Genomic DNA, 27,271 nt, shown 5'->3' with positions numbered 1-27,271 from the left:
GGTTCTTTACTTGGTTCTTAAACATGCTATGAAGTGCTGGTTTAAATGCATAAATGTGAACGAGTAAAACAGCTTTCCACAACCGTTTCATATACTTTCAGCTTATATGTTTGTTTTTTTGCCAATGTAAAATAGCTCCACACTGCAGACTCTAAATATTCTCCTTCATTTACCTTCTCGGAACTCTCCTTAGTGCTGCTGTCTAAACGAAAATGTTTGTTAATTGCGCCTTGCGGACACCAGATGGTGATGATGAGAACACTGTGATGGGGATTAAAAAAACTCATACATGATCTATTATAATGTGCCTGGATCATCTTAATCCATCTTAAGTCACTGGATCAGATCAGGACATCCCTACTTTATTGAGAAACAGAAGGTACTGCCAGACTTTTATACTGAAATATCTGCATTTTATTCTCCTTAATCTTACTTTATTTACAACACAGAGATACTTTTATTTATTTATTTGTTTATTTTAATAATTTTATTTCTATTTTTTTCCCATTTTCTCCGATACATGTGAAGTCAGCCACCGCTTCTTTTCTAGCTGCTGCTGATGCAGCATTGCCGAGCAGCATCACAGCGTGCTTGGAGGAAAGCGCAGAGGCTCAGTTCCGGTACATCAGCTCACAGACGCTCTGTGCTGCGGACATCACCCAAGGAGTGATGTGGTGAGAGAGCGCCATCTATCCACCCGGAGGGAGCAGGGCCAATTTTGCTCGCTCTGAGCACCGGCAGCTTGATGGCAAAGCTGCATGAGCGAGGGTTCAAACCAGCGATCTCCCGCTCATAGTGGCAGCGCTTTAGACCGCTGGACCGCTGCTTTTATAGCAACACTGGCAGTTATTTTTAATAAGCTGCACAATATGTGATAGTGGGATATGGGGCATATTACTTTGGAGGTTCCAGATGGCATCTTGGTTCATGTTTATTACATTTCATTTCACTTCACTGCATGTCATCTTCATTTTCATTTCATCTGTCCGGTCAGGGTCGCAGTGGGTCCAGAGCGTTCCCAGAATATCACAACCGGAATCCCCCGCAAGGAAGGAATAACCCCTGGACAAACTGTCTATCACAGGGCAACGTGTCAACTCATTCTTTCATACACACACCGGTTTTGTTTATGCATAAAAGTAACAACATAAAGTTCCAGGAAAAAGTATGTGAATCCTTTGGGGATTACTTGGATTTCTGCATTAATTGGTCATTAAATGTGTGATTAAATGATCTTCATCTAAGTCACAACAATATACAAACACAGTCTGCTTAATCTAATACCACACAAAAAATATATATGTTTGCATGGTTTTATTAAACACAACATGTTAACATTCACAGTGAGGGTGAAAAAAGTATGTGAACCCCTCGGGTGATTTTTCTAAGAGCTAATTGGAGCCAGGATGTGATAGAGATTGAGATTACATGTGTTTATTAAAGCTGTCCTGCCCAATAAAAACCACACACCAGTTTTGAGTTTGCTGTTCCTAAGAAGCATTGCTTGATGTGAATCATGCCTCGCACACAAAAGAGCTCTCAGAAGACCTACGTTCAAGAATTGTTGATTTGCATTAAGCTGGAAAGGGTTACAGAAGCATCTCTAAAAGCCTTGATGTTCATGTGTCCACGGTAAGACAAATGGAGAAAGTTCAGCACAGTTTCTACTCTCCCTAGGTGTGGTCGTCCTGTAAAGATGACTGCAAGAGCACAGCGCAGAATGATCAATGAGGTGAGGAAGAATCCTAGAGTGTCAGCTGAAGACTTACAGAAATCTCTGGCACATGCTAACATTTTTGTTGATAAATCTACAATAAAAAAAAAAAAACATTAAACAAGAATGGATTTCATGAGAGGACACCACAGAGGAAGCCACTGCTGTCCAAAGAAAAAAAACATTGCTGCACATTCAAAGTTTGCAAAAGAGCACCTGGATGTTCCACAGCACTACTGGCTAAATTTACTATGGACAATGGACTATCTGTCTGCCAATGAAGCTTAACAGGATGAATGATGCAACAGGACAATGACCCAAAACATAGAAGTAAGTCAACCACCGAATGGCTTCAACAGAAGAAAATATGCCTTCTGGAGTGACCCAGTCCTGATCTCAACCCAATTGAGATGCCTGACCTCAAGAGAGCCATTCACACCAGAGATATCCCAAGGTTATTGCTGAACTGAAACAGTTTTCTGAAGAGTAATGATCCAAAAATCCTCCTGACCGTTGTGCAGGTCTGATCTGCAACTACAGGAAATGGTTGGTTTGAGATTATTGCTGCCAAAGTGAGGGTCAACCAGTTATTAAAGCCAATGGTTCACATACTTTTTCCAAGGGATTATATTCGGCAACTAGAGCATTAGTCAGGATGTTGGACGATCCCCATTCCACCTCACTCCAAAATCCCACACTCATCCATTCCAAAGGTACTGGATGAAGCACCTTCATCATTCCAGAAACTACAAAAGGATAGCCTTGATGGTGGGTCATTTGTAGCTTCTTTTAGACCAATAATGCATCCCTTATAAAGTATGTGAACTGGGCAAAGTGTCTAGCTGTGAATGTTCCTCACCAGGAGGTATACAATCCCAAAGAAGCATCTGAGAGCCTTTTTTAGCAAATACAGCAAATGACACCAATGCAAATGATGGTGGTTTGGTGACAGATGGCCTAGATAGTGGGTAATTTTCAGCTTTTCACAGTCCAATAATGCGTCCCTCTCAAAGTATGTCAACTGGTCAAAGTGTCTAGCAGTCATCTATTTCTCGCCAAGAGGTATACAACCCAAAAGTAGCATCCAAGAGTCTTTTTTTAAGTAATACAGCAAACAAAACCACTGCAAACGAAGCTAATTGTCACTTGGTGATGGATGCCCCAGATAGTGGGCAATTTGTATCTTCTCTCAATCCAATGATGTGCCCCTCTCAATGTCTGTCAACTGGGCAAAATGTCTAGCAGTCAACGATTTTTCACCAGGAGTTATACAACCCAAACATAGCATATGAGAGTCTTTTTTTAGGGAATAAAGCAAACTAAGCAAACTAAGGTAACTAGGTGGCTAGTTGATGGATGGCCGAGACAGCAGGCAATTTGTAGCTTCTCTCAATCCAATGAAGTGTACCTTTCAATGTGTGCCAACTGGGCAATGTGTCTAGCAGTCAACATTCCTCACCAGTAGGTATACAACTCAAAAGTAGCGTCTGAGAGTCTTTTTCAGGGAATACAGCAAACGACACCACTGTAAAAAGTGAGGGATGGCCTAGATGCTGGGTAATTTGTAGCGTCTCTCAGTCCAAAGTCTGTCAACTCGGCAAAATGTCTAGCAGTCATCGATTTCTCACCAAACAGTATACAACCCTAAAGTAGAATCTTTTGTAAGGAATACAGCAAATGACACCACTGGAAATGATGGTGGTTTGGTGAGAGTTGGACTAGATAGTGGGTAATTTTCAGCTTTTCACAGTCCAATAATGCGTCCCTCTCAAAGTATGTCAACTGGGCAAAGTGTCTAGTAGTCATACGACCCAAAAGTAGCATCCAAGAATCTTTTTTTAGGGAATACAGCAAACAAAACCACTGCAAACAGTGATGGATGGACCAGATGCTGGGTAATTTGTGGCGTCTCTCAGTCCAAAGTCTATCAACTAGACAAAGTGTCTAGCAGTCATCGATTTCTCGCCAAGAAGTATACAACCCTAAAGTAGCACTGGAGTAGGGGTGGGCAATATTATATCATATATAATATATCTTGACACAGAAATATCATGAGATTAAAAATCCATATCGTGATAATAGGGCTGTTCTGTCTTTAAAGTAGTCTATTATTTACTGTGAAGCTTTAGGTATATTTATTGTATAATTGTTTGAGTTTGCAGTTTATATGCATGCACTAAATATTCTGCAATATTTTTTGCTGCATTATATTATTTTATGCTATATTATTTATTTTGCAACATTATGATTATTATGTTATACTATTATACTATATTCCTGAAATGAATTAATTATTTTAGTTTTCCTATATCGCCAAGTATATCGTTATCGCAAAAATACCCTAAAATATCGTGATGTTATTTTAGAGCCATATCGCCCACCCCTACACTGGAGAGTCATTTTTTAAGAAATACAGCAAATGAAACCACTGAAAATGAAGCTAATTGTCACTTGGGGATGGATGCCCCAGAGAGTAGGCAATTTGTAGCTTCTCTCAATCCAATGATGTCCACCTTTCAAAGTATGTCAACTGGGCAAAATGTATAGTAGTCAATGATTTCTCACCAAGTGGTATACAACCAAAAAGTAGCTTCTAAGAGTCTTTTTTTGGGAAATACAGCAAACAAAACCAGTGCAAACGAAGCTAATTGTCGCTTGGTGATGGATGCCCCAGATACTAAGCAATTTGTAGATTCTCTCATTTCTAAGTCTGTCAACTCTGCAATATATCTAGCAGTCAGCGTATATATACAGTATATGTATGTATGTGTGTGTGTTTTTGTGTGTGTGGTTGTTAATTTCTGACGTTCATTTAAGTTAATAAATTCATAAATCTTCCCACAATCCTCTAAATAACCCAGGAAGTCACAGTGACATTAGCGTCAGCCTAATCAGTGTTATCAGTGTTCACATTCTCTTCCAAATGAGCAGCATTAACTCTGCCTGAGTGATGCTCATAATTGTCCTAGTTTTCCCTCCCTTCTCTTTTTTTTTGTTTTTGCTTTTGAAGCAAAAGTAACGGTGAAGTCCTGTTCTGGCTGTTTGAATCGGAAATCTGTAAATCTGTCTCATGCCTGCTTTAAATAATTCATAAGTGTGATTAATAATACTAGTTTATTAATCTGCTTGTGTGAGAGAAAAGCCTCATTAACTCAAAGCTGTGCTGTTGGTATTCTGCTAGACCAGTGTAGGATTTCTGTATTCGGATTATCAGCATGCAAATCATAAATACCCAAAATATCCCTGATGAACCAGGCTATGGTGTGTGTATGTGTGTGTGCATGCATGCATGTGTGCATGTTCTGAGGATGCTGCTTCGGAAGGCGATGTCTCTGGCTGGCTGAGCTCGCAGCGCTGCGGCTTTCAGCCAATCACACACCTCTCATCGAGTCTGCCTGCTTCTTAATTGGCTGCCACTGGCAGTGAGGGCAGCTGATCCACACGTGAAGCCTGATTTATCAGCCGTTCAGCACTAGAAGAGAGAGACACAGAGAGAGAGAGAGACAGAGAGAGAAAGAGAGAAAGAAAGGAGAGGAGAGAGGCTCAGAGGAGAGCGTGAGAGAGATATAGAGGAAGAAATAAAGAAATAGAGCAGGCTGACTGACTGGCGTAGGAGAATCTGCTGCTCAATCCCATCACCTGTATCCAGATCTTCACTGCCTCGTCAAGATGAACCACAGCTCCAGTGAAAAAGAGCCAGAGACCATAGAGCCCCTGCGCTACCTCAGGTAAGCCCAGGTCTCGCACCATCCAGCCTTGTTTTGTCTCACACTGCCATCCTTGAACCACTGCTGGTGGGGGCTGGTGACTGTTGGATTGTTTGATGGCTGGAATGTTTGATGGAGAGGGTTTAAAGATAAGATGGTCTGGCTTAAAGCCAGGCGTTTTAACAGGTGATACACCAGTTTGCTTTGAAGAAAGCTGGGGAAACACTGTGCGGTTGTCAATCTGTGATGGTTGGCTTCACTATGCAGATTTTTCATCAGTCAGATTTGACAGTTTGAATTAAGAGAATCTTAATGGTGTTGCGCACCATTTAGACCCATCAGAGCATAAATAAATGTGTTTTTTTATTAGTGTTTACTAGTGAGCGAATCAGTCTTGAATAAGTTCCATCAATAGCCAGTAGAAACCAAGCATGACATTTAAACATGAGAACTACAGAGGTTGGACAATGAAACTAAAACACCTGTCATTTTAGTGTGGGAGGTTTAATGGCTAAATTGGAGCAGCCTGGTGGCCAATCTTCATTAATTGCACATTGCACCAGTAAGAGCAGAGTGTGAAGGTTCATTTAGCAGGGTAAGAGCACAGTTTTGCTCAAAATATTGCAATGCACACAACGTTAATGGTGACATACCAGAGTTCAAAAGAGGACAAATTGTTTACACGGTATACAGGGTAATGTCAGCAAACCACCAAGAAGGACGGACCACATCCAACAGGATTAACTGTGGACGCTGTAAGAGGAAGCTGTCTGAAAGGGATGTTCAGGTGCTAACCTGGATTGTATCCAAAAAACATAAAACCACGGCTGCTCAAATCACGGCAGAATTCAATGTGCACCTCAACTCTCCTGTTTCCACCAGAAAATAAATTAAAAAAATAAATTATTGTGGTCTAAAACCAGGTGTTTCAGTTTCATTGTCCAACCCCTGTAGTTGTGCCTTGTTCACTTTTTGTGCTCTAACTCGTGTTCCAACTTGGTGTAGCTTGGCTCCTTTTAAAGTGCTTTCTTAATTTCTTAATTTAATCATACCTCCCATCTACATGGTCACAGAAGGCATTTCCACCTATTGCACTGTACACTGTGGGTAGTAATGCCTTCTATGAAATGTAGGATTGTGACTAAAAATTTAACTTCTGGCTAAATTTGTCCATATGAACAAGCAGTCACAACCAAATTGAGTGCAGAAGAAGCCAGGTTTTTCTTTCACGACATCACTGCAAACAATGCCTGGCTGATGGACTGACTAGACGATGGGCAATTTGGCGAAATTACTATTTTGCTTCTTTGAGTCTAATAAAGGCTTTGTTGACAAAGTACAGTCTTTAAGTGCACCACAGAGGCATATCTAGCAGTCAGCGATCTCTCACCAAGAGGTACACTACCCAGAAGTACTGTAGCTACTGAAAGCCTATTTATTTAAGGTAGCAGTGCACAAATTTAGTTACCATGTTGATTCTTTGCTCTCAAAGGTGTTTAACCTTTTTTAACTACCACCGTACCAAGCTTGTCTTGAAGGAGTTTAGTTTATTAATTTAGTTACTTACAATTGTACATTCCACCTTAACTGACGTAGCCGTGGCGCAAGATCTGGCGCAAGAACATGTCCCGTGTTGATGGGTCCAATAGTCATTTAAGGTGGAATGGAAATGATACAAAGCAAATGAAGGTAGCATCTGCCTTGATGTAGCATAGCCTCCAAGGACTCTTTGGTGACCCCGTTTTATCACTCTGTTTTTTTTTTCTCATTTTCTTCTTTGTTTAGAAGCATGTTGATGATGTTCTTGCATGTTTACTCTGGGTGTTTACTTTATGATTGTTTTAGGGCATGTTCAATTCAGATCAGCAGGAATTTGCAGTTATGTAGTTTATAATATCCACTTTTTTCCTCTTTGTTCACTATAAAAATGACGAAAACCGTGAGCTAAGAGAAATTATATATATATTTTTTGGGGCTCAGTCCTGCCTGCAGACCCAGTGACAGATTGCACAGCGCTGCGTATGCTCTGCTCTCCTGAGGGACGAGGTGTTTACTCTCCTGACATGTTTCCACTGTTACAACCGAGGAACGCTGATTATGTTCTGTTCAGTGGTTCAGCAAACAGCCCGAGATCTGTAGCGTGGCTCTACCTCTAAAAGCACTAGAACCGGCAGGCCTGAGCGCCGCCGCTTCTCGCTTCAGCTGAGTTCTAAAATGCGCTGCATCCGATGTGGCATTTCTCCCTCGGTTGTGATGGTAACATCACAGCCAGGGATTCGCTCTTTAAACATGTGTGGGCTGAATGTTGACTATTAATCTTGTATTATCTCCACCTTTTGTAGTTCTGGGTGAAACAGTGCTCTGCGTGAGCGAGGATGCGCTGCTGAGGGGGTTTATGAAAGCTTTCAAGTTCAACAGATTGCACTCGTCGTTGTACGTCGGTGCCTTAAAGCGATACTATAGTGTTGTGCACTATATTTTATTATAGGTGTCATTTTAAGTACAGCCTTAAAAATTGGGGTTCCTTAAAAAGACACTCAACCCTAAACCATATATATTTTTTATATATGGTTAGCTGAAATGTGTTCCTTTAAAGTAGTGAAACATACCAGTCCTGCTTAACATTTTCACAAACCTTCACTATAATAATAATAATAAAAAAACGCCTTTATTGCATTCATTTCTGCCTGTGCAGTGCCCTCACAGGTTTCAACTGTGCTATAGGTGAGGATGATATGTTCTTTGTTGTGTACTTGCAAAATATGCAAATCAACCAATTAATCAATTAATAATACCTCCCCCTGGTAAACTCCAACCATCTGCGTCTCACCACTATCAGAGGCACACTGCTCAGCCCAATCAGCTTTCACTTCTAAACCCATACATCACTCATTTCTCCTCCCAAACTACTACTACCATTTTTTGGCATTTTTCAAATTTCTGCTAAGAGTCAGCTAAAATCAGGGAGGTTCTTAGCAAATGCAGAACCATGACAGCTCCAAGAGTGTGCAAATTGGTCATGATCAAAGGGAATGCCCAAACCTGTATAAGTGGGGAGGCGTTATCTTGTGAGTGAGGTGGAAAACAGTGTTTTTAGTACAGTGAACAGAGTTCAAATGAGGCCTTGATATTGCATGCCAGATGGAAAATTGTGTGGGCATTTGACAGCATCCACACAATGTCACATATAGTGGGAATATTTTGGAAAAGGCTACGGATATTTACGTAAATAAACAAAGCACTTTGGTAAGTCACTCTGAACAAAGGGTGCCGGCTTAATGCCATAAAAGAACCATCATTAATAAATGCAAGTAAGCGTGTGAAATGGCTACAGGAGTTCCAAACACTGGACAGACTTTTCTGCCTCATCTGCTCTTCCACAGACATGAAGCTCACGCAGGTTGCCAGATTGACACACAGTGGCAAGCGACAACAAGTCTTACTCTGTAGCTGATGAGTAAATAATATTAATTTACCAAAAGCATGGCTAGAGCCTCCAAAAGCATGGCTAGGGCCCCTAAAAGCATGGCTAGAGCCCCCAAAAGCATTGCTCGAGTGCCCAAAAGCATGGCTAGGGGCCCCAAAAGCATGGCTAGGGCCCCCAAAAGCATGGCTAGAGCCCCCAAAAGCAAGGCTAGAGCCCTCAAAAGCATAGCTAGAGTCCACAAAAGCATGGCTAGGGCCCACAAAAGCATGGCTAGGGCCCCCAAAAGCATGGCTAGGGCCCCCAAAAGCATGGCTAGAGCCCCCAAAAGCATGGCTAGAGCCCCCAAAAGCATGGATAGGGCCCCCAAAAGCATGGCTAGAGCCCCCAAAAGCATGGATAGGGCCCCCAAAAGCATGTATAGGCCCCCTGACCTCAAGAGGGCCCCCTGACCTCAAGGGCCCCTGAGCACTTTCCCCACTGGCCCGGTTAGTAATCCAGCCATAAATTAGAGTGGAAAGAGCACAAAAAATTCCCATAAACCCACCTCTAAACCTTGTGGAAAGCTTTCCCAGAAGAGTTAAAGCTGTTATTAAACCTTATTGATTAAGCTTGGGATGTCACTCAATTTGATGTGTGTGTGAAATGATGTGTGCAGTGTAAAAAAAAAAAGTTTAAGAATCACTGCTGTAAATGATTGGCCGAGAGCAGCATCTTCGCCTTAGAAGAGTGTCCCCCGCGGTTGTGTTTTTCTCTTCCCAGCAGAGACAAATGAAATGTGGCATGAAGTACAAAACATGAGAAAAAGGGCCAAGAGGGAGAGTGCATGCTTTAAACTAGTGGAATAATTGAAGTCAGAGTCTGTGGATGACATGTGACCTGTGTAGGCCTCGCTCTAGAAGCGTATTCCCCCTCCGGCTTCCCTGTGCGGGCAGATCGGATCATGAATAAGAGCAGGAGCAGTTTGTTTTCTGTAATGATGGCTTTGTTGGCAGAAGAGGCCCTTGAATCTCATCCCGTCAGCCCACGGACGGTTAAACACTAGGCAGTCAGCGAGTGACTGGGAAAATTATATGCTTCTTCCAGACCACAATGATAGGATTTAAAGGCTTAAGTTGTGGATTAGTGGAGTTTTGTGTTTAAGGCGTCACATGACCTTGTAGTGTCACTGTGTATATAATGTACGGCTGCAGTTGTGCATGTGGGTGTGTGTGTGTGTGTGTGAGTGTGCACTACAAGCTTTTTGGTTTTTGGATTATATTGTAATTTAGATGTATATCTGGTTGCTCTTTTTGGATATATTTGAATATTTATCTTTTTTCACCTTTTCTGTGGGGATAATAATAATAATACACAGATGCATTCATGGTTTGTTGCCAAGAAACCTAAATATGAACCTAAATATTTGATTAATTTATTTGTAAAATATAGATTTTTCAATTAATTGGGCTAAATGCTCAAATGTATGCTGTCCACTTATTTATCAGCCTAAAAGAAGAATAAAACCGTTTGGGGAAATCCTGGTTCATGTCGTCATAATTAATGCATGAAAGGTTTATAGGAAGAGTGACACCATTCTTGCACAAATCAATTTAATCAGTTTTTTTTTATCTATTCAATCTAATAAGAAAGTTTTTATTAGTTGATTGTCAGTTTTCTGTTAATTTATTTGACATTTTTTTCGTAAGGGTCACGTTATTTCATTGACAGTTTGGTGTAATACAACATAAATATGGAAATATAAATATGGAGTGGGTAAGTGTTATGTTACAATGAGTAGTTGGAACACTATGCACATCAGTTCTTCTATCAAGATTAGGTCTGTTAAAAGATTGCTATGTATTACATCTACAGCTTGCATATGAACTGTTTTCAGGACACTTGTACAGCTTCTCATTTGTGCCATTTGAATTCATTTCATTTCTAGTCCACTGAGATGAAAATAGCAAATACTGTCACTCTCCAAATCAGTCTTTCTTAATAACAGTGATTAAACCTAGTCTTGAGCTAAATGTTCTCATAGTGGAGAATTTCCATTCAGGACTAGCCTTAATCGTTGTCTGGGAAACTGGCCCTGTATAGAGTGTAGGGTACTGTAATTTACCACAGCATGAACGTACCTGAGCCAGACGGACAAGAAAAAACAGCAAGCAGGATCTCCAGCTTAAAATCAAAATTACTGAAGAAAATCACGAACATGAATGAATCTGTCATGGCTGAGCAGAATTCAGGAATTAACAAATGCAGATACAAATATGCTTTATTTACAAATGTATAAGGCAAAGACAGAAAAGGGTCAAAAAAGATATCATACCAGAGTAGGCAAACGGTCCAGAGGTCATACACGGCAAGGCAAAAAAAAAATAGGCAGGTGAAAAAACATAAAGCAATAGGAAACCATGTTGTACAAGGATAGAACCGTAAATACTCAGCAATGACTACGAGCAAATTAGTTTGTTAAATAGGGCTAATATACATATATATGGGGCTAGTACTCAGGTGACCTGCTTCCGTGAAGTGTCGTGTGCTGTGTTATGTGATTAGATGTAACGTCAGTGTGTGGTGCACCCTGGGAAATGTAGTAGATCACAGGCAGAGCTGAGTGTGGTTGATAGTCCAATTTCAAGATCTACAGGAAAACTTCTCTGTCTTTGCATTAATGATTATACTTGAATGTAAATTACATGTAAATCAACTTCATCAGAATACATTTTGACCAATTGACTTTCTTAAAATCATCAGTGACCTTCTGAGGCTCCAGCCTGATCTTCTGGCCTGTCTTGTGTCTGGATCATGTAAAAACATCCTAATCAGACTTTGACTGGGCCACTTAAAAACCTTCTTATTGTTATTTTAAGCCATTCATAGGTGGACTCGTTTGTGTGATTTGGGTCATTGTCCTGCTGCAGAACCCAAGTACACCTGAGTTTGAGGTCTTGGACATATGGCTGGATATTCTCCTTCAGGATTGTCTAGTAAAAAGCAGAATTCCTGGTTCCATCTATTATAGTTTAAAGTTGTCCAGACCCTAAAGCAGTAAAGCAGCCCTAGACCATCACTACCACCACCATATTTTATGTTCAGTATGATGAGTTCTTTTTTTGAAATTGTGTGTTAGTTTTACACAAACCATGGGCACAATTTTCACCCAGTCTCTATCTTATTTTTAAATCCCTACCACTGACCTCAATTGAGGCAAGTGAGACCTGAAAAATGTATTACAAAAATAAGAAATAAAAAAATCTGAAGGAGGGCAATTTTTTTTTCACACCACTGTAGATTCTTATACAATCTGGTGTGCCTACACTGACTATTGATAATAATGAATTTAATTATTACATTATTATAATTATTGAAAGGAAATAAAAGTCCAGAATGGGTGGGTGAAGATTTCCTAAATCACTCCCATCGAAACAAAAGTAGGATAACCTTTACATTACATCTACAGGAGCTTTTATGACCTACTATAAATCCACAGGTACTGATATGGATTTGATCTAACAGCAGCTGTACAACTATGCTCCTCAGCACTCAGAGACCCCGCTCTGAAATGATTCAATGTTTCAGTCAATTTTTACTAAGGTTTTTAAAGGTGTACTGCATGGTTAGGTACTGGATTTTACACATATCTGTCACAATGGGACTGAAGATATTAAATAATAAGTGTATTTGTGCATTATACAGTCAGATCCAGAAACAGTAACAAAAACAGTCTACATTTCTGAGGGATATGTAACATGAATTATAATAATAGAGTTTTTTACAATAATATTTATTAATCACCATAATAAAGATAATACAATGATTTCAAATTTTCATATTGCTCCAGATTTCTCTTAATTGAACTGCTTTATATTCGTCAGCCACATAGAAACTGATCTGAATAATCAGGCTTGTTTCAGGACGTTCTCTGCAGACAATGAAGATTTCTGTGATTTCTTAAAGGGCTCATTTGTATATTTCTGCTGTCTGTGATAAAGGCGAGTATTAGTATAAATAAACAGTGTATTATTCAGCGGTGCTCCCCTGCATGCAGCCCTTCTGTACTGGGTAATGTTATTCAATATGCTGTGTGTTATTTCTGCATTAATATCTAATAATATACACCAATATTACTGTCAATCAAAACTGCACTCGCTCACCCACTCACACAGCTCAACATCTCTCTCTCTCTCTCTCTCTCTCTCTCTCTCTCTCCCTCTCTCCACTCACACAGCTCAACATCTCTCTCTCTCTCTCTCTCTCTCTCTCTCCACTCACACAGCTCAACACCTCTCTCTCTCTCTCCACTCACACAGCTCATCTCTCTCTCTCTCTCTCTCCACTCACACAGCTCATCTCTCTCTCTCTCTCTCTCTCTCCACTCACACAGCTCATCTCTCTCTCTCTCTCTCTCCACTCACACAGCTCAACATCTCTCTCTCTCTTTCTTTCTCTCTTTCTTTCTCCACTCACAGCTCTTTCTCTCTCTCTCTCTCTCTCTCTCTCTCTCTCTCTCTCTGTCTCTCCACTCAGACAGCTCAACATCTGTCTCTCTCTCTTTCTCTCTCTCTGTATCAGTCTCTCTATCGACTCACAGATTTTCTCTCTCTCTCCTCAGTTTCTCTCTTTCTCTCCCCACTCACAGTTTCTCACTCTCTCCTCAGTTTTTCTCTCTCCCCCACTCAGTTTCTCTTTTTTGTCTCTATTTCTCTGTCTCTCTCCCCACTCACAGTTTTTCTCTCTCTCTCTCTTTCTTTATCTCTCTCTCTCTCTCTCTCTCAATTTCAAATTTTCAATTTAAAATAGCTTTATTTGCATGAATTGCACTTAACAATTGAAGTTAGTATACAAAAGGTAAAAAAATGACAATACATATAAAAGTAAATCATATAAATAAATAATTAAAAAGGATAACTGAATAAGAAATGAATATATCTTAGTTATATATTGTAATTCTCTCTTTAGTTTCTCTCTCTCTTCTCAGTTTCTCTCTCTCCCCACTTAGTTTCTCTCTTTTTCTGTCTCTTTTTCTCTCTCTCTTCAGTCTTTCTTTCTCTCTCTACACTCTCTATCTTTCTATCTGTCCCTCTCTCTGTTTCCTTTTTTATTTAAAAAATGCACACTCTCCTTAACTGCCTCATTCTCTTTCTCTCACCCTGTATCACCCTCTATCTCTCCCTTTTTCTCGGATGCACACTCCCCCCTCTTTCAGTCTGTCTCTCTGTTTTGCTCTCTTTCTCTCTTTTTGTCTGTTTGTCTTGATCTCTCTTATTTTCTCTTGCCCTCAACTGTGTCTGTCTTTCTTTCAGTTTCTCATATTTTTACTTTTTCTCTCTTTTTCCCTTTCTTTCATATTACATTACATTACATTACATTTGGCAGACACTTTAGTCCAAAGCGACTTACAAAAGTCAAGTACCAAAGTAATAGGAATTAAGATAAACCATTTTAGATAGGGATAAAAGGAGGTCAAAGGGAAATAAAGGGATAGAGAAGTGAAGGAGGGGAAGAAGGAAATGAGGTTAGAAGTAGTTAGTGTGTTAGAGGTGTTAGGAGAGACAGTGCTCTTTGAAGAGCTCTGTCTTCAGGAGTTTATTAAAGATAGCGAGAGATTCTCCTGATCTGGTAGCGGAAGGTAGTTTGTTCCACCATTGGGGAACTCTGTATGAGAACAGTCTGGATTGCTTTGTGTGAGTGTTTGGCAAAGCGAGGCGACGTTCATTGGAGGAGCGCAGTGGCCGGGAGGTAGCGTAAGCCTTCAGGAGTGAGTGCAGGTAGGAAGGAGCTGTTTTGTCATCACCTTGTAGGCGATTGTAAGAGTTTTGAATTTGATGCGAGCATCAACTGGTAGCCAGTGGAGCTCAATGAGCAGCGGGGTGACATGTGCCCGTTTTGGCTGGTTGAAGACCAGACGTGCTGCTGCATTCTGGATCATCTGGAGTGGTTTTACTACGCAGGCCGGGAGGCCAGTTAGCAGGGCATTGCAGTAGTCGAGGCGTGAGATGACGACTGCTTGTCCCAGGAGTTGGGTGGCCTGTTGCGTCAGAAACGGTCTATTTTTTCTGATGTTTTCTGATGTTATATTCTTTCTTTCTCTCACTCTCTTATTCCCTCTCTCTGTCTCTCTCTCTCTCCTGGTTTTATTTATAGAATGGTGGTTTAATTTAGCGAGTGAATCTGCAGGCCTGTATGATTTGTGATGTTCTATTAACGGCCGTTATTAAACTCAGAATATTAGAATAGAGGGGAGAGTGCTTGATGGTGATGTAGTGTGTGTGTGTGTGTGTGTGTGTGTGTGTGTGTGTGTGTGTGTGTGCGTATGTGTGTTTGAGAGGCAGAGGTTACTAAGAGAGAGGGAGGGAAAGAAGGGATAATATTGGATACAGCATGGTGTGAATCTGTCTGTGTGTCTGGAAGCTTAGCACTGCTGTCGATCTGATTTATGTATAAATTTATGAATTTGTTGCTTCAGTCAGAAACACTCAGATTGATCCGCTTTACAGATCACTGTTCAGATTCACTCAGCTGGGATCTGATCACTGTATGAGACTCATTATTCCACCAGCTACAATCAGAAAACTGGGGCTGAGATATCTGAGGAGGAGCTGATTTACTCCTTGAATTAGTACACATACTGTGCATTACCACTGAGCATTTTCTTCCAATGAAAAAATGAAATAATGATCCAGTTGCTTAACCCTAATCCTATATGATTACCCAAATGAGTATCAGACAATGCCAGTCTGATGTGATGTTTGGGTTTGTATAAATGATTCAGTTGCACAGTTTAGATAAGAATTGCTTTTAGCAATATATTTGTTCTATAGTTAGAAGAAAAGTTGTCTCAAACACTCTAGAATGTTCCAGACCCACAGATATTCATGCTGCAGACTCTAAACTATGCTTTTACCATCTGAGAACTCTCCTCACGACTGTGGCCTTAGAATAATATCTGTAAATGGCACCTAGAAGACACCATTTGGCACAGTGTTAGAACAATGCATTTGGTACACCTCTATTTATTGCACCTACTTATTTATTCAGTTAACGTTTTAGCCAATTGCGTGGCAGCAGTGCAGCAGTACATTTAATTACAGTCACCTTCAGAGGTTTATCCCTGCATCAAGGGGAACCTACACAATCTTGGGCAGGTGGTGTTAATGGTAATGACTGTTCAGAGTATTTTAAACATGTAAGAAACCATCATTCCGTAATTTAGGTAACTGCCAGGTTGTGCAGTGTATTTTTTTTGTTTTTTTTTTGGCAAAACAACTGTAGCTGTACATTTTCTGTGCCCACATTGTTTTGCAGAGTGAAGCTTATTTTCCCCGTGGCTTTGTATTTTTCATTAGCTGTGCTGAATCAGCTCTCTAAAGGCCTGAGTTCAGTCAGGTTTATAGAGCTATAAAGAGAATAGATTAGCACTTTTAGTACTGGCACAGTCATTACAGGCTGCACTGCTGCTAAAATATACGGCTCGTTTTACCTCAGTATTATTTTACCACACAGGTCTTTTAGTTGTTGTTGAGATAACAGTTGTCCACGAGCTGAGATGTGGCTGAGTCCTATGCACCAAAGTAAAAAAAACAGACCATGTCACCATCAGGCTGACTACAACCTCAAATTCTAACTATTTCATTGCAGACATAATTAGAACTCATTCTATTAATTTCCTTTGATAATATACTCCCTGTCCAAAAAAAAAGTCGCCGTGGCATTGTTTCGATACGCTTCTGCAGTGTTGCATTGCAGATTGACATTTCTGCATACAATATTACCTAATTACAATTGCTTAATTTATACAATATTACTAAAATAATTTATGGTACATAATATATTTTAATTCCTGAAATGTAAATTCTTTTAGTTGAAACACACATATTACACTGTCTCAACACATGTATGGCATGTAATACATTCTTTATACTAGTGTACTAAACATGCCATCCATGTGTTGAGACAGTGAGACTTGGTCTTTTTAAAAATAAATCTTTATGAGATTATTGTGGCTGTCCAATGAAAAACACTTATCTCCATTTGTGCTGATTTTTAGTTTACTACATAATTTGAATAGATAAACTGTCTCTTACACTGTGCCAAACATTCTTGATGAACGGATCAATAGAAACTCTTCAAAATGACCTGAAATAAACTCGTTTTACATTAGCTTCCATTGAAAGTTTACAAGGTTTTTTATCTCTCCTGTAAAGTTGCTGTTTTGGAGATAAGTGTTTTTCATTGGACAGCGACGTTATGTAGATTTTTGAATGTGTGATTTAACTAAAAATATTTACATTTCAGTAATATTGTATAAATTATGTAATTGTAATTAGGTAATATTGTATGCAGAAATTAAGTAATGGTTAAATGAAAGGATTGATTTAGCAAAAATAAATTAAGTAAAGTTTACTAAAAGAAAGGATTGACTGAAGTTCAATTCACTTATTTACTCTATGTAACATTTAAGTCTTGACACCGAGTTGAAGTTCCTTAAATTTATCAGAAATTAAAGTGCAGAAAGTTGCGAAACTTTTTTTTATAAATAAATTTTACTCATCATTTTTTTTAGAATAGGAGTACCATCAGAATATTGAGCAGATTGATCTACAGATTTCTAACCATCCCCAGACAACAACAAACAGCTGTAAAAACTCATGGATTTCTAAAAAGGTGGCGAGTGAGTGTATTCTACTGTAGAATAGCCAACATTTCCTCAGTGGAAGCAGAGCTTCTGGCAGCGGCTCATTAAAGCGCTTCTCTCTGTCTGTATGACGGCTGGAGTGAGATGTGAGCAGCAGCTGAAAACAGCCGGTGTGGCCGAGAAGATCCGGACAGGAGGAGGACAGTAGATACTGGTAGCGGAAAGAGGGGAGGACAGATCTTTCTTGATCAGAGGCTTCAGGAGGAAAAATAGTCCTCCTGCATTCATCTCCATGACAACAGCAGGGCCACATTCCAGTGGGAGTTGGGAGATGAGTGCCGGGGCGGCCCGGAGGGTTATTTTAGGATCCGAGAGCAAGGTCCAAACATCGGTATTACTCGTTATTGTTCCGAGTCCCGTTTGGGCTTAAATAACACAGTATCTCTATCTTTAATTAGAATGATAAGATTATAGTTGACTGCTATGAATTTTCATTGATAGAATTTATAAATGGTAGCATTTATCTTCCATTCCATTCTGTTCTGCAGTGGTCAGGACCCCATAAGACCACCACAGAGCAGCATTTACAGTATTTGGGTAGCGGGTTATAGTATGTGTTATGCTAGATCAGACACAGCTGTGCTGCTTGAGTTTTTAAACCCTGTGTCTGTTTACCCATTGTATTAGCCACCATTCACCATTCACAATCAGTGCAATCTTTCATCAGTTTTTCTATAACGGACAACTAACAATAGGACATATGTTGTATTTCCAGGGACATTTAACATTTCTTAGTAGTGGTTAATATATGTATGTGTTATGCTTGCACTTGTGTAGTTCAGACACAGCAGTGCTGCTGGAGTTTTTGAACCCTATGTCTGTTCACTCACTGTCCATAGTATTAGCCATCATTGAATAATCAGTGTAATCTTTTTTTAGTTTTTCTCTGCCATCCACGTCCAGGGGAGTTAACTACAGTGCAGCCATTTGCTGTAATTTTTTTTTTAAGGACATTTAGCATAATGGACAAAAGAACACTAGGGCCAGTGGTTATACAGAATTCAGACTGTTCACAACATCACAGATCACAGTTTATTAGATATTTACTAAGCCTGACGCATGTAAACTCTGAGATTTCCCATTATCTGATTACCCATGTCTATGTAAACACATTAATTGGATTACTGGATTACTGATAACCACCAATGTCTCGCAGAAATCAGATTATGAAGTGCATATAAATACACTTTATGTGAACACAGAGCAAATACATACCGGTGATTGTGTATGGACAGAGCAAGGTATTCACAGGGTTCTTACTAGTAATAAATATAATATGGACAATGTGTGGGGGTGACTACACACTGATGGTAAATACTAGAAACTGGGGGGCACACCCACTATGCGAATACATTTTGTTTGTCAACAGAATAAACTCAATTATTATATTTGAATTTATATGTGGTTGCAAATGTTTTCCTAACTATAAGTAGATGAGTAATGAAATAAAACCTATTATTTGTTTGAGTTCAAACAAACCGTGTATGCACTGAGCAGGGTGAGGGGTGCTCACAGGGTTCTAACCTTGGCCCTCTCGCAATTACACTCTCACGCTCGCACTCTCACCCCTCACCCTCGCGTCCTCTCCCGCTTCCACTGAAAGGTGCTGTAAAGAGCTGTCACCACTTAATACAATCAGGAAGGGCTGACGGCCGAGCCCATGCTTCAGCGTCGATTATCTGCTGACAGCGGTCTTCATGCACGGCTACGTCACCATAGAAACAGTGCGAGTGGAAGCCGCGGAGGCCAGGGAACGTGCGATTCCACACGTGTGTGTAAAAAGCTAGAAAAGCGAGAGAGGACAGGAGACAGACGGAGACGGGGAGTGACTGGTGCTTTTCTCCATCTCTGGCTCTTTGTGTATCTTTGATAAGATCTGAGGATCTTATCAGAAAAGACATCAGAACAGAACGGACAGAACGCTAGTCGCGTGTTTACGCTGCTACAGCCAATATTGATCTGGCTTGAAAGATATTAAAAACGAAGCAGGAAATAAAAAATGTTGCTTTTTTAAGATCAATTTCATCCAAAATGCTTTTCTTTTGTTGAATTTCGTGAAGACAAACAAACAAACAAACTGATCTAAAATATGATTGGTCAAACTGAACATATGTTTTAATGAATCAGGTATCAGTTATATTAGGCTCAATCCAGTTCTAATCTTTTTTAATTGCTTTCTACACTTCATATATGGATAAAAGTATTGGAACATCTGCTTATTTTTAATTTTTTTTCCAATGAAGGGTGTTAAAAAGAGCTCATCCTTATTTTCTTGGAGAAACAACTGTCAAAAAGAAAGGCTTTCTACTAGATTTTAGACAAATGCTGTAAGGATTTGATTGCATTCTGTAACAAAAAAGGGTACCACTTTAAAATAAGACTACCATTATAAAGGGTTTATAAGTGGTTTACAGTTAGTTTATCAATGGTTACTAATTAGGATGTAAATGCATTAATAATCAGTTATAACACATACGTAGAAAGGGCAACAATGACCTGTTGTTTGCCAAATAGTGAACCCACAGCCATCTATATTGTTGCCCTTTCTACGTTTATGTTATAACTGATTATTAATGCATTTACAACCTAATTAGTAACCACTTATAAACTAATTGTAAACCATTTATAACCCTTCATAAAGGTAGTCTTATTTTAAAGTGATACCCAAAAAGGTGTTAGTAAGGTCAGAATGTTGGATAATCACCACTTCACTTCATTTCCAACTCCCCAGCTCCTCCCATCCAAAAAGTATTGAAAGAAGTAGCATGGTCACTCTAGACAACACAGTTCTTCAGATCTGCTTCACAGCTCAATATTGGGAGGTTTATACACCTCTAACCATGTCTGGCATCAGGTATGATGCCACTAATAAGTACGTGGCGGCGCCTAGGCAACTGCGTAGGTTCGATGCAGAAGTACAGTGCAGGCCAAAAGTTTGGACACATCTTTTCTTTTTCAATGCGTTTTCTTTGTTTTCATGACTATTTACATTGTAGATTCTCACTGAAGGCATCAAAACTATGAATGAACACATGTAGAGTTTTATGTACTTAACAAAACATGACCTGGCCTCAGTGATGTCAGTAACGCGTTACTTAGTAACGCGTTACTCTAATCTGACCCTATTTTTCAGTAACGAGTAATCTAACGCGTTACTATTTCCAATCCAGTAATCAGATTAAAGTTACTTATTTAAGTCACTGTGCGTTACTCTCTCTCTCTCTCTCTCCACCTCATCTCCTCCACACACACACACACACACACACCGCTCCCTTACCCATTCCCCCTCCGCTCTTCCCCAATCACACGCGTCTCGCTTTCTCCCCTGTCTCTCGCGCGCTCGGCGTGTCTTTAGTTTCCGCCCGTTTTCGTTTTTCGCCAGTTCTCGGGCTCCCTATCTCTTTATAAAGGCGTTTTTTTTGCCGCCGCGTCCCAATTCACTAGCCAGGGCAGCGGTCTGCCACAAATTTGATTGGCAGAGGAGAGCGTTTGAAGATTTTACACCACACGTGGTTGGAAGTTCACTGTGGCGCAGAGCGCACATACCGTAAAGCCAAGAAAAGTTTCTGTGCTTTAAATGAACACTGTCAGAATTAAATCCTCAGTATTAAATTCTCAGTAGTTGGGTCCGGTATGGGTTCGTATTGGACAACGTCTGGGTCCGGACCCGGACCGCAGTCTGCAAATATGTGATCCCTGGTCTAGACCATATACACGGTTCTGTTTTTATAAAACCACTCCTTGCTGCCCTGCAGAGAACAACAAGTTCAATGTTCAGTTTTACAGTGTTAAATATGTCAGGTCAAAAAAAGACTTTCTTTATTTTATATATTTTTTATAAAAACAAGTATTTATGTTAAGTTAATTTTTTTATTTTTATAAAAAAAAACTTATTTTTTTAGGAAATAGTTCAGCTTAATAGAGATAAATTGTTGCTGTTAAAAATGCATTTTCCAATAAAGGGAGTATTGGCAAAACTGGTTATAATGTTTATGTTAAGGCGGCGGGAGGTGGTGTCTGCAGCTGCTGAAAGTAGCTAATAAAGTAACTTGTAAAGTAACTTAGTTACTTTTAAAATCAAGTAATCCATAAAGTAACTAAGTTACTTTTTAAAGGAGTAATCAGTAATCAGTAATCGGATTACTTTTTCAAAGTAACTATACCATCACTGCCTGGCCTCCACAGTCACCGGACCTGAATCAAATCCAGATGGTTTTTGGGGTGAGCTGGACCACAGAGTGAAGGCAAAGGGGCCAACAAGTGCTAAACACCTCTGGGAACTCCTTCCTTCAAGACTGTTGGAAAACCATTTCAGGTGACTACCTCATGAAGCTCATTTAGAGAATGCCAAGAGTGGTTTTTTTTAGTAATTTCACCTTTTTTTGTTAGGTACATAACTCCACATGTGTTCATTCATAGTTTTGATGCCTTCAGTGAGAATCTACAATGTAAATAGTCATGAAAACGCGTTGAAAAAGACCAAACATTTGGCCTGTACTGTATAAATTGGTCTTATTTGGAAGGGCCAATGGGTGAATTACTTGTCCCATGACAAGTATCATCCATTGATTATTATTATTGTGACAGTATTATAGTATTCAAATCAAATTAAGGACATGAAAACAGGACATGGATCAGGACATCTCTATAGACTGTGATCGAATGCAAAAGATAAAGACAGATATCATTCTAATAATTAACACTCAGTCCATTGTTTCACCTGGATGCTGTCCGGATGAACATTCCGGATATAACTGTCTGGCTGGCTTTCAGAGTTGTTGTGTGTGTCGCAGGAGGCAGGGAAGTAATTGGGTTCAGTGTTTCGCTCTGGTACACATTCATTAACAGTCTATTTTGCTGTTGGTAAAGTCTGGGAGAAAACCCATTCTGAATTCTGATTATGTAAAAGTCTGCTTCTGCTGGTCCTCGCAAAACAGCAAGTTTACACGACACATGCTTTCCGCCCCATCTGCCAGGGCTCAGACAAGAGAACTTCATTAGAGGTTTCTGAGCAAAATCATGAACTGATGTCAAGCGGCTCCACTCTTCAAATTAAGGATGCTGAACAAGAATACTACACATTGGTAAAATCCGTTCCTAAAGGCCTTATTCAACTAGTAAAAAAAACATTAAAGCTTCAGACACAATAGTCAGAACTAAAGGCGTTGGACAATGAAACTGAAACACCTGGTTTTAGACCACAATAATTTACTGTGCCGATGGACAGTTCTGGAAACAGGAGAATTGAGGTGCACATTGAATTCTGCCGTGATTTGGGCAGCTGGGGTTTTATGTTTTTTGCATACAATCCGGGTTAGCACCCGAACATCCCTTTCAGACAGCTTTCTCTTGCATCCACAGTTAATCCTGTTGGATGTGGTTCAGAAAGGAAAGTATTTTATATTCTTAAACATTGTTAATTATATTTGAGCAGAGGAAAGTCCTTGTAAATCATGTTAATATTGGTCTATTTCGGTTTAATAATTGTGCAGTGCATAGCCGTATTACTGATTTTTGTGTTTTTGCACTTTGGCAGTAAGCTCAACATAAAATAATTTGTTTGATTAGAAATTATTTTATGTTCTTAGACCATGTTAAATTATATTAGATTAGAGGAAATTCATTCAGACATCATTCTTGTATGCTTGGCTTTTTGTGCTTGGCTTTTTTTTAGAATAATCTTGTTTTTTTTTACACTGTCAAGAAATAATACTTACAGCATTTAGATGGTTCCTCAAGCTTGATGTGCCACCATTATATGCTAGTTGAATATCACATATTTGGCACACTGCCTGTGTCTTGTCTACACTCAATTTGAAATGCTTCCAAACAGCTGAGCTTCTCTGCATTTTGCCTCTCTTATACGACCGCCATTCACCTGAACGGATGTGTGATGTTAGCGCGAGGTGGGGCTAAGAAAAGGAGAAAAAAGGAATACCCGAATACCAAAATTAAAAAACGAACACCTACTCAACAAGCGAATATCCGAATACCCGAATATTCAGGTCCAGCCCTAATAAAAATGGAACATTGTTTTCAAAACTTTTTATAAAATAAAAATCTAAAAAAGTGTGATGTGCAAAAGAATTCAGCCCACTTTTAATTTTTTTGAACCCCCTAAATAAAATCCAGTGCAGTCAATTGCCTTCATAAGTCACTTAATTAGTTAATAGAGTCCTGCAGCTGTCTGTAATTTAGTCTCAGTATAAACACAGATGTTCTGTATCGACCTCAGTGGTTTGTTAGAGAACACTAGTGAACAAACAGCATTATGAAAACCAAGGAACTCACTAGACAAAAGAAAAAAAACCCTGAATTTCATTAATTTCAGAATTTGATCTAAAACTGTCAATACCTTCCGCCAAAAAGCATCTCCACAGAGAGTGATGTTATTACAATGAAACAGTAGCTATTCCCCAGCGAGCCCTGAAACAGCAGGCCACAACAGACGTATGGTTTATATCACATGTATCATATTCCCTAATGTCTTTCTCCTCTGTGGGTGAAGCGGATGGATGATGTGTCATTTTTTCGTCTTTCTTTTTCGTCTCATTGTTTTAATGGTGTCAGAGGAAGACACTGTTTACACGCTCAAACTCAGGGTCATTCTTCAAACTGACTAACCAAAGATGCCTTCTGCATGATCCAAAACACCAGCTGATACTACAATATATCCTGTTAAAATCTATGAAATGACATTTATATTAGCAGTGTTAACTACTTTAAAAGGGAATTTAAAGATGCAAAACTCACTTTTTGAATGCTTTTGTATTTTCATTTTGGTCTCAACTGCCCGTATAAACACTCAACAAGTGTGGAATAAAATCCATCCAACCATGCATCCATTTTTTTTTTTTTTATTAAATCAGCGGAAAGAGTTTGGTGTCAGAAATCATATGCTTCTTCTTAAGCAGTTTAAACATCTTCCTTATTGTGGAACCTGCACAGAACCAACCTGGCACCACCCATCACCCATCAACTCCCCCTAGAAACATTTGGGTTTGCTGTTTTTTTTTTTTTTCTGAGCACGGGCTTCGTCTGAGGGGGGGATCTATAACTACTCTCCGGGGCAAGTCATCAGATGAGGAAGATGTATAAAGAGTATAAAGAGTTATAATAATTATAAAGACTTTTGTGTTTTTATCGCAGTTAAGCATGAACTAGCTTGTTTGTGTTTCTGCATTTAGCACAAGTTAACACTAACAGCTAATTTGCATAAAAGTGACAGAGCCCTCAAATGACTCATTCTGAAAGGGGCTTAAACTGGTGAGAACAGAGCTTAGTGAGAGTGGTTTTGTGCAAAGAACCTCAGGAACATGTTTTGTGTAGCCCATAGTCCTATTCTACGTAACTTGTGTAAAAAAGAGATATATTACAAATTTTTAAAAATAGTTGCACTAAACACAATTTTAGTCTTAATGGTAGAATACAAATATGATTAAACATTTTTTGAATGGACTTGTTCCCTCTAGTTTCCAAAAGCACTTTAAAAACTCCAGCAGCTGTAAGCTCTTTACACACCTCTGTCTGATGAAGATTCGACGGGTTTCTGACAAGATGGGCGTGCCCATTGGTCAGTTTTACACAAAACCTAGATGGAATCCACTAATATCTGGTGAGAGGCAGATGATAGACAAATTAAACAACCAGTCAGTGTTAAAGGAAGAGCGAATGTCCCACCTGTTGAAAGTCAGAGCCTAGAGCCTTCATATTTTCGTAAACATTTTTTTTAACACATTCCAAGCCTGTTAGGCCTCTGGGGTTCTCACATTTTTTGCTGTGTATATTTTAGCTCTGTTTGTAACAGTTTGATTTAAATATCACAGGACCAGTGATCTGATTAATGATAACATTCCACCCTCGCCTTGGCCTACATGAGCCTAGAGCCACAAGACACTCGACATCACAAGACGCACAATGTCTCACAAACCCGGGGGGCATGACGGCTGCTAATGTTCAAAGCATTAATATGACGTGTCTTAAATTCCTGTAAAAGGTCAGCTTTTTTCTGCTGTTCCATCCATACAAAAAATATTAAAACCACCTACCTAATACTGATAGACTGAAACCAGTGGCACAGACAAAGGGTAGCAAGTGAACAATCACTTTTTTAGCAGGAAATATGAGAAACTTTGATAAGCTAAACATCTCCAAAACATCTGGCAAGACTTTTGGGGTGTTTCCAATATTTAAAGGTCAGTAGGCCATAAGAAAAAAAGTGCTCCAAGGAAGGACAATGGTGAACCAACTTTTGACAGGATCATGGACACTTTACATAAGACTAAGGTTATGGGCGAAATGGCTCCTTCATTAGTAGTGTGTTATATATCATCACTGTCCAGTGAAAAACATGTATCTCCAAAACAGCAACTTTACAAGAGAGAGATACAACCTTTTATCATTTAATGAAAGTCAACAAAGAGTTTATTATTAGAGTTTAAGGTAATTTTGGAGAATTTCTATTGGTCCATTTTTCAAGAGATTTTTGACACAGGGTAAGGGACCGTTTGAGTGTTCTCAAAAAAAAAAAATCGTCAAAAATGGAGTTACTTGTTTTTTATTGGACAGCAACGATATAAAGTATAGAGAGAGACTATATACTTTACTTAGCTAGTTAGTAAAGCACTGCACTGTTTATGGAGGAATATTTGATCATTCTGTTATGCTGTGTGGAAATATTTGTATTATAGGCGGTTTCATACTAAATTGGTGGATTAAGTTTGAAATTGTCTGGAGGTTTATGCTGTGCTTTGACGGGTGGACAAACTACAAACAGGTGTAATAACAAGTCGTTTTTATTGTGTGAGCTCATGTTTCATATCATACAAATACTTTAATTTTCCCCCTCTTAATGTGTTTGAGTTTGAGTTGTACAGTTGTGAAGAGGTAGAGTTGGTATACAGTGAATAGCTTTATTTGAGTAATGTTCTAATCCATATTATTGCAAGAAATAACAAACTAAGTAAAGAAAAAAATACTTTAAGAAATGACGGTCAGTCAATCTGAAACATTTTAAGAACCTTTGAAAATAAAATCAAGTGCAATCGCAAAAGGAAGACCAAGCCACCTAAATGCTTCACAGAATATTTTGGGATCTTTAACACTTTTACGTTTACTACATGATTCCTTATAAACCCCCATTCCTTAAGATATCAGTAGATTATTTTAAGACCATGGGTTAATATAGATCCTCTTGTGGATTCCAATTACTGTTCTTGGAGGAACAATTTGGATCCGTACAATATAAAGTATAATACAAGTTTAATCGGGCTAAAGCTGTAAAGCAAAGTGTACCTGGAGGAGCCTTGGTGTTCCCACTTCAGATGGCATGTACTCACGTACATTTACAGCATGTGTTCGCTTGACATTTAGCTTTGATGCATTCTGTTCATTTCAATGAAAAGATCTACCACACGGCGTGGGGTATCACAGGTTACTTGCCGCCACACTAGCAGATCTAGCCAATCAAGGAAAGGATAGGCTGGTACATCACAACCATACAAGTGACAAGAAGTTTCTGGATTTCCAGAATCATACAAACCTTGGCTGGATTTTCTCAGTCAACTTAATGTGGTAGAGTCACTTGAAGTGGCTTTCCGTTACTTAAATTTCTTGCCTCTTAATGTGTTTGAGAGCATCAGTTGTAAAGTTGTAAAGGGGTATAGTTAGTGTACAGTGATTAGCCCTATTTGAGAACTACTTAAATAACTAAAGAAAAAAAGCTTATCCAGCCAATCAAGGGA

At 39.3% G+C, this 27,271-nt stretch overlaps 1 protein-coding gene across 1 annotated transcript in view; it reads left to right on the top strand.

Annotated features, from left to right (window-relative positions):
* The first annotated feature begins 5,153 nt into the window (after positions 1-5,153).
* The window catches only part of yjefn3 (YjeF N-terminal domain containing 3), a 76,112-nt gene continuing 53,994 nt past the window's right edge, over positions 5,154-27,271 (top strand). Inside the window, exon 1 of the mRNA XM_007252626.4 lies at positions 5,154-5,442. Coding sequence (XP_007252688.1) covers positions 5,384-5,442 — 59 coding nt within the window. The 5' untranslated portion in view covers positions 5,154-5,383. The remainder of the gene's footprint in view (positions 5,443-27,271) is intronic.

Source organism: Astyanax mexicanus, chromosome 16 (genome assembly GCF_023375975.1).
Source record: "Astyanax mexicanus isolate ESR-SI-001 chromosome 16, AstMex3_surface, whole genome shotgun sequence".
NCBI classification, from domain to species: Eukaryota; Metazoa; Chordata; class Actinopteri; order Characiformes; family Acestrorhamphidae; genus Astyanax; species Astyanax mexicanus.
The sequence above is the reverse complement of the archived record's forward strand: the minus strand, read 5'-3'. Positions and strand labels throughout refer to the sequence as shown.